Source organism: Embiotoca jacksoni, unplaced genomic scaffold (genome assembly GCF_022577435.1).
Source record: "Embiotoca jacksoni isolate LCO1_2020_lvr unplaced genomic scaffold, fEmbJac1.0.p SCAF_11, whole genome shotgun sequence".
Lineage (NCBI taxonomy): Eukaryota > Metazoa > Chordata > Actinopteri > Embiotocidae > Embiotoca > Embiotoca jacksoni.
In genome coordinates, this window is record NW_027185241.1 from 7,306,396 (window position 1) to 7,323,125 (window position 16,730).

The window sequence follows — 16,730 nt, forward strand, 5'->3', positions numbered from 1 at the left end:
CTAGTCACCAAGAATACTATTTACATCATACTGATATGCTGCAAATACACCTGTTTCTCTTGCTCAAAATACCTGCTGTTTATTGTTCTTTACCGAGTCCTAACACAGATCATTATACAGAGTTTCAGGAATGATCCATTTGTGGTAACGAAGCATCGCTGTGAAATACTGCATTTTAACAATTAAAGGGAATATTGTCGCTGTCTAAAGCTCAGCTTCAAAGTAAACCCAGGACTAAAAAGTAAATTTTAATCATAGTGAGATACCTGAGAACAAAAACAGAAGGAAAACATTTACACCTGAGAACCAAACGATAACAAAAGACTTGATGACACACTTAAAATAAACATTCTCTGTCATAAATCAAATAAATTAGTGGATAAAAAAAACAATAAGAATTCAATGTTTGCAGAAACAGAATATATTAATGAATCCTTTTGACAACAGAAAATTCTCAGTGACATTTTGTGTTTTCTCACAAATCTGACCTGATCTACAGTCAGAATATTCAGCAGAGGGGGACACACCAACTCATTCCTGTCTTTTAAATACGCTATAGTGACATGATGATTCATATAATAAACTCTATTTTAATTCGATTCCAAGAAAGGAAGGAAATGATGCTCCACAGATAAAAACATCAACAAAACCAAAGACTTTCGAACACACTTTGATGACATTACATTTAGAGATCCTTTCAGCTCCATGGCACAGTGATAGGACAAAGAACATGCTACACCAGATTCTCAGCTTGCAAACATGACTTCTGTCTCTTAAACCTCTGGGCTGCACATACAGAACATAAGACGTCTACAAACAAAATCAACATCACCTACGTTAAGAAAGTTCCTGGATTGTCTGGCCCTGGTGGTGAGCTGGTTTCAGCTCATTTCCTACGAAGGAGTGATGCCTGGACTGCTGATCTCCGTTGCAGGACTTGCCAAACATTCGCTCGACTTCAGGCTGGCCAGAGACTTGTAGCTGGCTACTGAGGTCAGGGAGCCACACAGACCTCTTAGTGACGGAGTTTCCTCTTTACCTGAATGACATGGTAGACACAGCTCATGTAAAGGGTTGGAGATTGTCTCGGAGAGCAGTGCTGTGCTTGTAGGAGGGGACGTACCTTGGTGGGGCCACAGTGTGCCGGCCGACCGCGCCTCCAGACTCAGCGTGTGTGACGGTTCAAGAGAAGTCTGGGAGAGGCTCATGTCTGCAGACAGCTGCTCCAGACTCTGGAAACTCTTCCTGCAAGGAGCGGAGAGAGGATCAATAAAGGCTACACGCACATAATTAGTGCTGACAAGAACAGAAGAGGAATCACAACCAATTTCTGCTCACTTGCATTTTTATATGACCGAGTACCTTTAGACTGCGTCAGACAAAAAACATTCAAGTATGTTATTTTAATTGAGTTTATAAGATATCCTATGGACTAAACAATTATTAATAACTATTATTTCCAATCCAATCTTCGGGGTACATTGGTTTTGTGGTTTAACAATTAATATATACCAAATAAATCGAGTGCATTAAGATTAAAGTTCTTCTAGCTTGAAATGTATCAAATTTAAATGAAAGTAAAGATTGTGCTGTCTGAAATGCTCCCTGCCAGGCCTCTAGTTGCTCTTCACTGATCCTATAATCCACTGTCAATATATCCACCTGCTGCACCACAGCACTGATTTGTAACAGCATTGATTTAAATTACAAACAATTAGGAGACACTATGCGCTTCATCGACATCCTTTTCTTAGGGGGGGGAGTAAAGTAAATGCGCAAACACTGAATGTGACAATTGATGATTCTATTTGTATGAACACAGCATGATTTTCTCACATTTATTTTCAAATTTATTGATATAGATCAAATTAGATCTTAATTCATTATATTTTTAAGATACTTGTGAATGAAAATAATACAGAAGCTGAAGGAAGCAAACTCATCTGCCTACTCCTCCTATGTGAACAGATGGCAGTCAAAATCATAACCACCCATTTATTTTTTACTTTATTTATATTTCACAATATTTACCCATAATTTATTTGCACTATAGAGATTCTTCCATTTTTAATTCCTTTACTTCCTCTGTGTTCATCTGTAAATTCCTTCTGCCCCGATTTGTTTCCTGTGTTTTTTACAGATGCGATGGCTGTGTGCTTGTTGATGTTTAAATGTAAAAAAAAATACATCTACATACTCCTCCCACTGTCCCGTGCCCTTCCTGTACAGCAGTGTATCCAAGGCAACGGCGTTAGCATCCAAGGTATCAGGAGATGGCCACTGATTGGTCAGATGGGCTGTCAACTCCTGTCGGGACCGCAAATCGTTGTTCTTCAGCACCGTCCTGAAAATACGAGACAGTCACGGGGTTAGTAACATTTATTCATCGCAATCGGACATGAAACAAAAAGTTCAGAAGAAATAACTATATATAACAAACAAAATCATAGAGATTGTTTAATGTTTTGGTTGCTGTAACACTTTCAACCCACAAACTCAAACTGTCTTCTTCTTGGCATTATTTTCCTTTAAAGCAGTTTTATAGTCTACCGTTATGCGAGCAGCTGTCAGTCTGTACTGCTTTGTGCTAGATGCTAATGCAATGACAATGCTTCCATGCTTTAGCAAGTATATTTTTTTTTTACCATGTTCACCATCGTATTTTAACGTGTTAACATGCTCACACTTGCTAATTAGTAATTAACATGGTGTGATGGGATTGTCACTGGCTTTGCAGGTTTTTGTCAAAGTAATTGACAAAGTGAAATGTTCTCCTACTACTGGCAATCAATTGAATGTTAAAGGAGTATCAAAGTTGTTAACAATTCATCCCTGAAGTATTCTCTCTGAACAGATATCTGGACAACATATTGGAAGTCTTGAGTAGTACGGAGTTTGAGTATGCTTTGGTTGCATGCAGGTGAACAGTATTGCGTGGCGAGCCAAAGGGGGCGGAGCAACCAGGCCGAAATCCAGTCTGGAAAGCGAGTGAGCTTTTTAATAGCTATGTTGCCGCGGTTTTAAACAGTAATCTGGCTTCTTGTGAAACAATCAGGTCGTAGACATCGTTTCTCAACTCCGACTCCATTCTCGTATCTGAGTGTAAACAACGACAGGTGCAGGAAGTCTTTGCCTGGATATCCACTGGTCACACTGGAAACCCAATATATCGACTTTTGCCCCCCAGAAGTTAAATCGTCATCAGACCGATAGACGATGGGTTCTGAGATTTTCCATAAGGAGACATGAATGAACAAATTTCATGCAAGTCATCCAGCAGTTGTCAGGATAATTCAGTAAATGCTACAAATGTCAACCTGCAGGTAGCACTGGTGGAAAACTCTGGTAATCACCAAAGTGAGCTTGATTCATCCTCTGGAGACCCAGAATGTCTTAATGATTTACTTCCTAGCCAGTACATTTTTAACCCTCCTGTTGTCCTTGGGTCAAAATGACCCGCAGCTGTGTTCAACCAAGTTCTATTTTATTTTCATATTTTTTGGGATCATTGGTGATAAGGAGGCTGTGAGGGTTTCTTTAAAGAATGAGGACCAATGATCCCCAAAAAATATAAAAAGAAAGAAAGAAAATAGAACTTGGTTGAACACAGCTGCGGGTCATTTTGACCCGAGGACAACACGAGGGTTAAGACATTTCAGTGGTGGACTAACCAGCAGACCAACACTGCCGTCCAAACAGCAACGCCACTAACGTGACTAACAAATGTTTCTCATTAGCTTATGTAAGAAAGAAGAATGTCAGATAGCAATTGTTTAAATTTTTTTTTTTTTCTTCCAAGATTGGCCTCAAAAACCCTCCAACAGTCATCTGTTATCAGTTCTACAAAAAGAATCCACCATTTTTGAGGTATTTTTCTTCATTCATCTCTGTTTCAAACTGCATATTTTAATGATTCAGACTGTCATCATCACAGTTTCTCTCACTATAGTCCCTATAAGAGCATCTCACTCTCTCTGTCTCAGCTCATTACTCAGTCATTTTGCTTTGCACTGTATTTGCATTTGAAACCATTAACTGAGTCATCACGCTGGCTTGAGGCTGCAGCTTCATTCCTCGAGATCATGACACCAAATCCCCGACAAATTTTGTAGCTCACATTGAATTAGTGATCCGCCTCAGAAAGGGCATTGTCATTGATTAAAACATTAACGGAAAGATACAACCCTGATGCAGCTTTTCTATTGGGCAAAAAGCAGCACTGAATGCAATTGATTCAAGAACACACAAATAACAAACCACCTGCAACCTCCAGGCTTCTCACTGTGTCCTTAATGTCAAATTCACAGTTGCACTCGCTGCAAACCTCTCCACCTAATTGTCACACACACACACACACACACTCAGCAGAAATGACTCACAGTTGGTCCTGCAGTTCCAGTATGATGTACTCAAGCTGTTCTTTCTCCAGCGTGTGAGAGAGGTGTGTGTCTGCCAGGCTCTGCTGAAGAGCCTTGGTATGAGACACGGCCTCCGACAGCTGGGCTTCTCGTAGACGGACCAGCTCCTCCAGGTAACCCTGAGGCAAACAAACACACACAGGCACACACACAAACTCTTCACTTGTTTGTTTCAATGCCACAAAGGCACCACGAAAGCTTTGTTTATCACTGAAAACAAACAGCCACCGAGCAGACACCAACAGCCAGAGAGAGGAGGCCACATTAGAGATTTTTCAGCTGCAAGATTATATATTGAGCTCAATATGTGTTTGCATCAAAAACATATTCTTCACAGGGCTAGTTTCCTCCTGGCATTTCACAAACCAAGCCACTAATCATCATGCAAACACAGAGGAAAATGTCACGCTGGCATATACTGCCATCCTGCTCCTTTAAAATATATGTTAAACACACACCTTCTGCTCCAGGGCCATGCGATACTTCTGCTCAAAGCGCTTGCACTTGCTGACCAGGTTGCTCTGCTCGGTGAAGATGGAGGCAGCGGTGGCCGTTTTGTCGGGCGTGCTGCTCTCGCTGCCGCTGCTCCCCAGAGTCCTCATCTCCTCTTCGTCACTGCTGATGCTGTCTGTTCTGCACAAGGAATCACAGCGTGCCTCTTATCAGAACACAGCCTCTACAGCGGCTGTTGTCAAACAGGCAAAAATCTGAGACTTAGACAAAACTATTTGTCCCCCCAACCACAACTAAAGTCTTGAACTTTATACTTAAAAATCTGCTCGAGAAAACAACATAAATATAAAGCGTATGTGACGTCATAAGAGAAGAAAGAGGCTTTTTGACTAGAGCATGGTGCTGAAATGAAGTCTAATAAACTTGGAAGACAGTGAACACAGGTAAACAATATAATCTGCGTCAGCACAGTCTTTTTTTTCAACCACAAACTAAGTGGGCAACTGTTTGCTGTATTACATACATCTTCAGTACCTTCAAAGTGCATCAACGAACATTACATTTACGATTCCTTATTTGCAAAAGGACAATTATGACACCTGCCCTCCAATACAATTGATCAATTAATAAAAAGGTATATAAACTAGGCCTGCAGTAAACTAATCATGAACTGTGTGATGTGAGTTCTTTGATCTCATATACCTCTGAGTGAACTTCAGGTAGGGCGTGTAGTCGATCACAGCAGGGCAGCTGCCGTCCAGACCCTCTCCTTTGAGACAGAAGCTAAACAAAGAAGACAGCACTCCTGTTAGCATGTGACTACAAGATCCAACAAATGATTTGTGACGGCATGCAAGTCAAATCTTTCAGAGATGTCATGTGTCCTCACTTACTCGTCTCCTCCCTGTGATTTCACTCCCTTAGTGAAGATGGTGTGATTTAAAACTTTAATGATTGTTTTAAAAGGACTCAAAGTGAAGATGTCCTTCCTCAGCTGTACCTTTCAATCATGTTTTCTGCAGGTGCTTGGACTCTTCATGGTGTAAGTTTTGCCACAATACTGCCTCATTAAAAGTTTAACCTTCCACTCAGAGACATATAACAGTTACCCCACAACTACACAGACGTACTTTCCATTAGACTTATGACTAAAACCAACTGCCTGCACCAATCATGATTTTGATGTTTTTATTAACTGGATTATTACAAAATATTTTGTATGTTTATTTTATACTCGTAATTAATTTTGCTCACTTTCTATCACTTTGACATTAAAATGGTATTTTTCTGCTGAGCTGTGTCAAAAAAGGCACATTAAACCCACTTTATTTAAAACTGTAAAATACCACATAATTAGATCATGGTCAGGTAATGATTTATTATCTTGAGCAACTCTGATTTTATCCAATAATTTCTTCTTTAATGTGAAATGTCTAAACTAATGATCCTGTACCAAATGCACTGATTTTGATTCATGTAACTAATATCTTGTGATTTATTTCAGTATATAAATTTCATTTCATCATTTTTCAAAAGAAACAGTACATACAAAGAAACATCCAGACCAGACACCTTGCCATTAATACCAATTTGTAGTAGGTTCTGTTCAAGTTGTACAATTTAATCCGGCTTTGTGGAGGCTGTCAGATGTCTTGGTTGAACTTGACTACTTGACTACTCAAATTCATCTGTAGTAATAATTAATTGCCTTACATTTACTATTGAGGAGTTTGGTCCCTCTTTGCTAATACAGTTGCTTCAGTATCATTTTAGGAGTTTCATTAAGCTTTCTCCCATCAAAAAATGCAACTTCTGCAGCCGATGCAACTTTCAGGCACCAACTGTCTGGCAGGTTTGTCCCTCTTAAACAAAATTGTAAATAATGCAAAACCAACTCATGTAGTAATGAAACAAATGTTTAAATTCCAGACAAAATATGTAGAAAATTACAAAGGAAAGCTGCTTTAATAGCGCTCCCAGGGGAGGTCCAAAGTATACAGTTGAAGTAAAACCCACTTAATAGGCTTTTGTATTGTAAGGTATTTCTGGTATTTTATCCCTGTATAGTGTTGATATAATGTATTTCTAATTTAATCGAGGGAAGCAGACACTGCAGCTTCTTATTCCCTCTGCATTCATCTTTGCACCTCCATTAAGATGAAAGTTTCTTGGAACATCCTTACTATTAGTAAAAGGATGGTCAATCCAATGACCATAAACAAGGGCAGCAGCGAGAGAAAGCACAACTGATCGGGGAAGAAGGAGGAGATTATGATCAGTACCTGAAGTCAATGGTGTTGAGTCCGATGAGAGTGTCTGCCAACACCCCGGCCTCCTCTCCGAGCATGATCGCCCCGTCCTCATAAAACCTCCTAAAATCAACATGTGTTAATTAATGAACTTCATTCAACTCGAAGTGGACAGGTACAGCTGCAAAATGTGTGAGCAGGGGGTCTGCAGACAGAAAGTATAAACTGTCTTGCACTTCTAGCCACACTTGCTTTGATCAAACCTCTAGAATTGTGTTGAAGGGTGTGTGTGTGTGTGTGTGTGTGTGTGTGTGTGTGTGTGTGTGTGTGTGTGTGTGTGTGTGTGTGTGTGTGTGTGTATAAGTGCCACATTGAGACCTGGTGGTTTTGAATTCCCTCAGTGCGAATGAGATGTACTCTGACAGTCTTTTCTCCATCAGGACGACTCTGATCCATGCTCTGCCCTGCAGAGAGAGAGACAAACGGCACTCTGTTGTTCACAGAAGCTTATTTCATCTAATTGAACCATCAAAGACAACCAGACAAAGAGTTACAGTCACATCGTTGTACGGCATTGTTTTTGTCTATTTGATGTTGAGCTATTTCACAGAACACCAAAAACTTCAACCTGTTGGATCAGTTCATCCCCTGGGAATCACAAATGTCTGTGAAAAATCTCAGGGCTATCCATTGAATAATTGCAGAGACATTTCAGTTTCCAAAGTGGTGGATGGACCAAACAAAGGGGAAATCAACACTGCCAGCCATATGACAATTCCACAAATGCCATTTGGACATAAGTGTCTTGATTAAATGGCTGTTAATGACCCAGCATGTAGAAACCATGTGAAACATTTCCTGGTGTTTTTGATGATCAACTTGATTGTAAAACCCAGACAGTCGTTAAAAACTATGTGGAAAAGACATAAATAGCCTAGTTTCTAAATTGCCCTTCTGATTTTATTCCTGTATCTGAGTTCATGAACTGAGGGAGTGAGAGACAATGAGTCCTGTCTCATCGACGGCCTGTTTGGTTGTTTTCTCTCTTACACATGAGGTGAGTCAAATTTTTTGCTCAGGTCTTAACGCTTTTTGACTGTTTCCTTTGCTCTTGCTCTAAAAGGATAATGCAAAGCAAGCCAAAAGCACAAATGCCAGATTCTGCATTATGTGTGTATTATTTTGCTATCTGTCAGGATACTTTTAGACTCAAAGCCGCTGATGTGGTTCCGTGTATATAAAACTGGCTTTTATCTTGGCATTTCTAGCTAAATTAAACATGTATTTTTCAATCAGATAATCAGTTTGTATTTGACTCTTAGGTGTTTTGAAAATACACTTTCTTTTCTTTTATTCCTGCTGTATCAGGAAAATAAATCAAACCCAAAGATGGTTGTGGCCTCACCTTCGCTCTCGATGACCGCACATTTTCCATGCTCTCGATGCTTCGGCTGCAATTATGAGGTACTTTACTGCAGGCAGCTTTTATGTAATCCCAGAAACTCCGAGGACTCTCGTAGCCAAACCAAGTTGTCTGACCTGAGAGAAAAACACACAGAAACTGAGACTTGTACGACTATGAATCTGCATTTATATTGCTCTTCTACCTAAACCTGACAGAAATTTCACTAACATTTTCCAGATTGGAGCATCCTACATTCTACTAATTTTGCTCCTGTTTGCATGTGTTTTTATGATATGCTGCGTGTTTGTTCAGGATTTTGGGAAACGTGGATGAGAAGAGGTTTGCATACCTTTGAGTCGATGACTGAGGATGTGCTCCAGGATGGAGACAAAGTTAATAAACTCTGGAGAGGAGTCATCTATCGTCTCAAAACAGGAGCGGTCCAGGAGAGTCTTCACGGAAAACCTGAACACAAAAGAGGCAATCAATCAATCAATCAATCAATCAATCAATCAATCAATCAATCAATTGATTTAAACTGCAGAATCCCACATGGTTCCAATACACTGTACAATTATAAATAATACATAGAACAGATTATACAGCAAGCAAATAAAATAATAAAAGTTAAAGAAGACACACAGACTGGTATTACGATGAATTATTGGACCTGGATCTTAAAGAGCGACTTTACTAATTTCACTTCTAAAGATGACGCCATCAGTTTTTTGTCTGCTCTAGCTTGGATATTAGGAATTTATAAAAAAAAAAAAAAAACATGTCATAAAAGTGTATATAGCTTTGAAAAGAAATGGACATTTACTAAACCAAAAGTGGGAGGGGGATCATACCAGCTGTATTAGGCAAAATGTAGGATTTCTTAAGTCAGGATATATCGGCCTCTGCTGCTTAGATTATTACCACTCTGACTCCTGTGAGCCTTCATGGAAGTGTATTAATAAATTACTTAAGTATCCCTTTACATGTGTGAGAGATGAATCTCCATTCTCCCACACTTGCAGCAGTGGAAAAGCCCTTTTCTTGCTGCTGTCTGATCCCACCCTGAAGACAAACACTCACTTAAACCACTCTGTCAAAACATGCTTATCAGATGTCACATCATTTTCTTTCAAAGCTCGGGCCAGAGGCTGGAGCTCGGGACGGGTGACGTGCATTTTACCAAACGCACATAAGAACAGACAAAGAAAAAGAAGAATGATCTTAATTAACAAACAAACGCAACGTCTGTCATCAATTACAAGGCAATGAAAATAGTTGTAATGATGCTGTGATTAATCTGCTGCGATGAAACCAGCCATAATTTGCAGCCCACTATAACTGACGTGTGCGCCGACCGGCTGCACCTAATCTGGTTTCACCTAATTACGCAGGAAGGAAAGTTAATGGACAAAGCTACGATGTGTTGATGTGTCGATGTGTCACTGTGTGTGTGTGTGTGTGTGTGCATGCGTGCGTGTGTGTGTGTCATGAATTCTGCCAAATTGTGTTCAGCCCTTAACATCAACTAAATAATCTCACTTCATATCTCACTCTGCTTCTCTCGCACTCCTTCGTTGCTTAGCAGCAAGGTGACCACAGACTATGAGCTTCCTGTGAAAAACTGATAGATCTCAGTGCATTTCCACAAGTAAAGGCTTATATATTTTAACTTTCAGACACTTTGAAAAACAACCCTGCTCTCACAAAGACATTCAGTCAGACGTCACACTGCACTTATCCTATCAGCTATAACTACTTTTGATATTTCACAGCAAAAATCTTTTCACATGGACTTTGAGTCAGTGTGAGAAACTTGAGACCCTGCAAAAAAAAAAACGTAAAAATCGTCTTAAAATGACATAACTATGAAGATGATTTTAACATAGTGGTCCTGTCAAACCAACCACCAAATCCCCAACATGCGTTTTTACTCACACTTCATTCAAGTGTGACTCTTGATGTTGTGTTTTTAAAGTCAAGCACGCAGTATTAGCGTTGAAGTGGTCGAAGTCGAGAGAAGCCTGTTGCTCGGTGACTGACAACAATAACTGACATCGGTTTGTTTTCAAAGAGTGGTGAATGTTTTGTTTTCAGTGCCACGCTTCATGAATGAGAAATGTTCGATGGACTGATGATGTGACAACTCAGGAACTATCAAAAGATGAAACATTTTAAAAACCGATAGTTATCCCCACCAACACAGGAAGCAGGATTTGATGTGTCACTGGGAAAAGCATAGGTGTAAACAATAAAATCAAACAGGGCTAAATTAATTTGATATACCAAAAATCGAATTTTATTAGCGATGTCATATTAGATTAGATTAGATTAGATTAGATTTGATTTGATTATTCCCACAGTGGGGAAATTTATTCCTCACAGCAGCATAGAAAGAGACAAAAAAAAGTGCACACAATATGAACATCAGTAACACGTGTTTGTCCCTCTATGACATATCAAACTTTTAAGCAAAAAGCAAGAAAAAAAAACTTTTATAGTAACATCTTTGGGCACTGTATCTTAAATAATAAAAAAAATAATTTTGGCAAACCCAAAGCGCATCAAAAAAAATCAGCTGAGTTTCCATAAAAACTTGTCATTTTCAGTGGTAAACTGAACCAGTTAAGACACTTCTGTGGCCCTGAGACACACGACTTGAACTGCTGCAGAAACAATGTGGATCGTAAACCACTTCAAAGCCAAACATTTCCCAGCTCACTACCTATTAAGTACTTACAACAACAACTCAACAATGCAATTACTGTTCTATTAATTTCAACAGCCAAAATCTCTGAATGGCAGCATACACAAAAAAAGGCAATGTTGCTTACAGTCTCAGCTTTAGGAAGAAATAAATCACAGAGTCCAAACACTAAAACCTGCAGGAGGTCTGAAGACGTATGAAACTGGTGTCTTCAGTCACAGCTGCTCTGTGCGGATAACTAAGTTACTTTTCTTTATCTATTTTGACCCGTACCGGATCTCATCTACTGTAGCGACAAACACAAAACAGACAAAAATCTATTTGCATTATTAGGTAGAGCAGAGAACAAATGAGATTAAAAAGAGCTGGACCAAGCAAATACATAATAAATAAGCTACCAGAGCTGCAAACTATCATTCTTTTGTATTATTTTGGCCATAAAATGTCAAAAATAGAATAAAACAACAGTTACAACTTTCCCAGACTACAATGTGGTATCAAAAAGGCTTGTTTTATCTGAGCAACAGTCCTCGAACTAAAAGAAATAAAGATTACTTTAATTTGTAACAAAGGAAAACATCTAATCTTCACATTTGCAAGCTGAGAACAGATAACATTCGTCATTCCAGCCATTGTCAAGTGATTGATCAGTTATCTAAATTGATTAAACTCACTGACTGTGTGGAAATCAGATTTTTTTTTTTTTTTTTTGCCAACTTAAGGAGAAACAAAAGAGGAAGTCAATAGGTCCAACAGCCTCCCTTTGTTGTATTTTGATCAGCTTTTCTCTCAGTCCTTGTTCTCACTGAATTACTGTTTTCTCTTCAGTCTTTTTCCATCTCCACTTGTGCCAATCAGCGAGTTGATGGCTGGTGCAAAGGCAGCAGGAGCCAAAAAAGGATCAGCTTAGTCAGCAAGGAGCACCTGTCTATAATTACTTTTCTTTTTACATCTCTGACAGGTGATGCTCCTGGAGTAAGGGGGTCAGTCGCACCTGACCTCCCGCAAGCCTGAAAATGCCAGATTTGTTCCCTTTAGAAAAGGCTGAGCACACACCAGCTGGAGCAGGTAGTGTGTTATCAGTTTGTTTTCTGAACCGATACACTTTTCTGGTGCCAAAATAAAGACACCTGTGTATCTCGCCGTTTCTGTCAACCGTTCTAGTGTTCTGTCTCAAACGCACCACAGGGACAGTAACTGACATCTGCCAGCAGCACCGAAACGACCGCAAATCAATACTCTGAGCACAGTGTTTCTCACTCCAGCTGACAAAGACAGGAGGAGAAACAGGCAGGTGACAACTGTGTGCACAAATCAGCAGCATCTATCCACTTATCTATCTCAGACACTCCACATTTACCATGTTGTCATTTATAAATATATTGAGGAATGAACTGAGGGCACCAAGTTGCTTATGCTTACTGTATATTCTACAAAACACCCAATTTGTGCAGTGTTTCCGAGATTCATAAAAGTCAACAGAGACTTTCTGCACTTAAATCATGAATTGTGAAATATAATGGCACAGTTGCATGAATGAAAAAAACCTACAAATAGATTTTGGTGGCCCACATCTCTTTAGGGTGGAAATTTGGACCCATATTCTTTAAAACCCTGACTTTAATCCTCTGCTGAATTGAAAGTAACTAAAACTGAAATGTGATGGCATGAATGTTTAATGCAGCCTGCTGTTGGTGGGCGTGTGTTTCTGTGTTGGTGATTGAGAAAGATTTGAAGATTGGAGACATTTATCTAAAATCATCCACCTCATTCATAATATTTTCATTAAAACTCATCCAACAGACAAAGAGTGAGTTCCTCTGTGGCATTGTGTACATGTTAAGTCATACTTCAATAAAGGATGGAGCAGAGGTTCGAATGATGCTCCCTTTAAAGCTAACCTCAAACAAATGCGCGCGTTATGAATTGCCAAATCTGCCGTCATAAATTCAGCTGCAGATGCTGTTTCATCTATCCTTGAGGAAATCCCACCTGCACATCGTGAGCAGGTTCCTCCTCTCCACCACGGCGCTCCTGCCTGCTCCGCGCTTGCGAGTGAGATGGAGCCCCGCGCCGAGCGACGCCATTCCGGGCTCGTGTCCGTGGCTGCGCCCGGTGGTGGTGGTGCTGTGCTGTCCCCGCTTCGCTCCTCCGTACACCGGCGCAAGACCGGCCGCATCCGTCACCTCTGAGGAACACGAGATGCTCCGTTGAAGGAGGGGTCTGTGACACAAGTCAGACACAGAGTGGACTTCCTGTTGGAGCTTTCAAAATAAGAGCTCGTATAGACGGTCAGCAACTACTACTGTTGACTTCACATCCGAAATCTTAGAAAAAAAAATCGGCAGCCAATATTTGTTTGATTTAGCAATTTTAGTAAATAACTGCTCATCAAATAACATAAGAACACATAACGTAACATAATATGCCAAAACCATTTTGTAGAGAATATAATGCAGGAAAAGATGCTCGGCGTAAATACTCCGTTCTACTTTTGTTTTTTTTCATCATGGTGAGTTAAAATGATCAAATTCCCAGTAAATTTCAACAAACTTATGACAGTTTGGACTAAGCTATAAGTTATTGTTAAACCATAAAATATCCTGCCTCCGCTACAAATATTAGTCACAAGTGTTTGCTTGTGTATGCTGTTGTTAACATTTTTCTGAAGACTTCTGATTGTACCTTTAAATATCTTTGAAATTCTGTAGTTACCATGAAGGAAGACACCGCCCTCCAGAGGTGTCCAATAAAAATCGCAGACTCTGTTTTCTCCCATATGCGTCCTTGCTTCCTTCACTCACATTTTCTCCTCCGTTCTTAAAAATAAAAAGGAAATGAACACCACAGCTTAATGAGTGTGGATGAATGTGTGCTGGACAAAGCTCTGAGCACGTAGCTACTGTATAGGCCCCTACTGTATAGGTATATTTTAGAAGTATTTGTACTTCCATTTTGTGATGGCATTTACTCTTGATAAATGGCAAAACATTTTTTTTTTTTTTTTACAGGGACAAGAAAATAGTTTCAGGTTTGAACATTTTTGTTGGACATGCCAGTTAAAAGAACAATTTTGTCAGGCTGAATCCCACAAACATACCAAAAAATGTGATAAAAATCAAAACAACTGATGAAGTTAACAAACTGAAAATCACAAGTGCTGCTTTTAAATCTCAAGCTGGCCTAGTGACATATTCCAAAATTCCCCTGAGTCTCTCTTGTTCATATATATTCAAGACTGATCATTTTGGCCTCTCAGATGTGGAGCTGTTACTGTCTGTATTTGAGTGTTTTTTAGGGTGGAATCTTGATTACATTGCCTGTAAGGTTCGGTGGTTAATCTGAAAAGTTACAATACAGCTGTGCACCTCACTGTATTTCTGCCATTGCTGATGTTGTTGATTTCCATATCCTCATTGATTTGAAGGAGTTTATTTTGAATTATTTATAAAAATGTATCTTTCTTTTGTTGACTCGATGTATGTAAATGTGAAATGTGATGTTGCAGTTTTACGGGGATTGTGTTCTTACTATTACGATTTCTTGGTGGGAAGCAGTGACTTCCTGGAGTGTTCAGGTTGCCTGCAACGCCATGGTGATAACCTGCAAAAAGATTTTCTGATTTTCAGCGGCTACAAATTAAACCTATAAAACATGAAGGTTATAATGTGTACGAGCTTTAGAGACATTGGTGTGCAAATCTTTTGGGGCAGTATCGCATATATAAGTTTATCCTGAGATGTGAATGTAAATAACTTTCAGATTTGAAAAAAGATTTTGGAAAAAATTATTTAGAGATGTTCACATAGCTTACTTGTCATCTCTTTGGGAAAAGTTTATCATATCAAAAACAAGGAAACATCTAGAAGAGCACTCGGTTTTGGTCTCAGACCCTTTTAACCTTTGTGCAGCCAGTACATGCAGATGTGAAACAAAACACAAACCACAGAGTGACTTTTCTAATGATGTCAGCAACAGTAAAATAATGTGACACTTGTCTAAATATGATGATGTCACTTCTGCTCATGATACTGTTGGAAATAAGAAAATGATTCTCTTCTCGTGAGAACATTTTACAAACATGATTCAAAACTAAACAGATGGATTACAAAAACCAATTGTCCACATTATAATCTATATCTACTTTTCTATTTTGTGTTTCTCATTTTTATGATGACACAATATGAAATCACACTATTTCAGAGCTTGAAAAGGATATATAAAGGGACCTTTGAACAAATAAACTCCAACTTTTCAAGGTTTACACCACAAGTATTTCAGTCACTCATTCACTGACATCAGTGAACTCGAAGGTGTGGTGTTGAGACCTTTAACCCACACTGCGAAAACATTATGACATTGTATAAGGGTCAGATCACTGTATTACTAAACATCAGAGGACAAACGATGAACACTGTGTTTATTAAATCATGGACATGCACACAATTAAATGAATACTTAGTGTCAGATTTTATATTATCATGAACGTATTTAACCAAAAGAGTCCCACTGAGATCAAAAATCTCTTCATCTCTTCTCTTCGGGATTAGTTTCACCTGAAGAAGGGTATGCTGGACAACAATTATAGCATTTTCCAATTTTTCAGTGGTCTGTACAGTTCACACACAGCAGGATATAACAATGTCATCAGCATAAAAATGTATATTAGCATCTGACACACAAATCTGGCCTGTGGCATCTGTGAGACCGGTAACGACTGGGTTCCAAGATGGTTTGGAAAGAAAGTTGATCTCATTTCGCCTGTCTCAGTGTGTCAGTGGTAAAAACATTTACATTTACACTCAACAAGACATAATGTGAATGAGGCCACCAGCAGAGGTAAACAGGCATGTGTAACAGTCATCACATACCTGACATAAACTGTTTTTGAATGGGATAAACAAAGGAAATACAACCAGTTAATCAGTAAGCTTTAGGAGCACTGGTGCATAGATTTTACTTCAGACACAGCTGAAGCTGTTTTCCATCTAGTCATCAGCTAAGCAAAACTTGACTTGACTTATCTGAGAGACAAGGGTGCAATTCTCATCGCCCTCTTAACAATTAAGATGTTGAATTGGTCTTTTAATGAATTAATTTTATGAATTCTTTATTTAATTTCCTCACTTTTAGGTTATAACAAACTTTTCTACTTTTTTTTTTTACTTCATCCATTTAGGCTACATGACGTCATATAATACGTTTCACGTTATTCTTTTTTATATTAAAAATCTCAATTTATCAAATATAGCTACAAGACGTTTTTCGTACAGAGAACAAGCCCACAAAAAGTTCCCATTACTTCACAAAATAAGGTGTTGGACAAGAATATGGTGTTAAATCACTGTCTGATTTTAGGGTATTTGTGCGCCTGCGTGATATCAATGATCGTCGATAACAAGGCTGATAGGGGGGGAAATTATACCTTTTTTCATGGTGGGATAATTTGTTTGCCGTAGCAAACAGACTTCAACACCTGCACCCTGAATCCACGCCCCTGT

The 16,730-nt window shown here is 39.1% G+C and overlaps 1 protein-coding gene across 1 annotated transcript; it reads right to left on the reverse strand.

Moving 5' to 3' along the window:
- Position 1: 1 nt before the first annotated feature.
- Positions 2–13,428, reverse strand: rundc3b (RUN domain containing 3b). Its single transcript, XM_069142818.1, has 11 exons — positions 13,222–13,428; positions 8,875–8,990; positions 8,526–8,659; positions 7,499–7,584; positions 7,154–7,243; positions 5,574–5,654; positions 4,877–5,051; positions 4,380–4,537; positions 2,198–2,344; positions 1,124–1,245; positions 2–1,039 (listed from the first exon to the last, which is right to left on the reverse strand). The coding sequence occupies exons 1-11, from the start codon at positions 13,314–13,316 to the stop codon at positions 894–896; spliced, it is 1,350 nt and encodes a 449-aa protein (XP_068998919.1). The 5' UTR covers positions 13,317–13,428; the 3' UTR covers positions 2–893.
- Between the last annotated feature and the right edge of the window lie 3,302 nt (positions 13,429–16,730).

Bases quoted from the DNA above. Each gene is read 5' to 3' on its own strand.
- rundc3b (XM_069142818.1), bottom strand. From the start codon at position 13,316: ATGGCGTCGCTCGGCGCGGGGCTCCATCTCACTCGCAAGCGCGGAGCA. The intron at 7,585-8,525 runs GTGAGGCCACAA...CTCTCTCTGCAG, and splicing joins TGCGGTCATCGAGAGCGAAG to GGCAGAGCATGGATCAGAGT. The intron at 1,040-1,123 runs GTACGTCCCCTC...CATGTCATTCAG, and splicing joins CACACTGTGGCCCCACCAAG to GTAAAGAGGAAACTCCGTCA.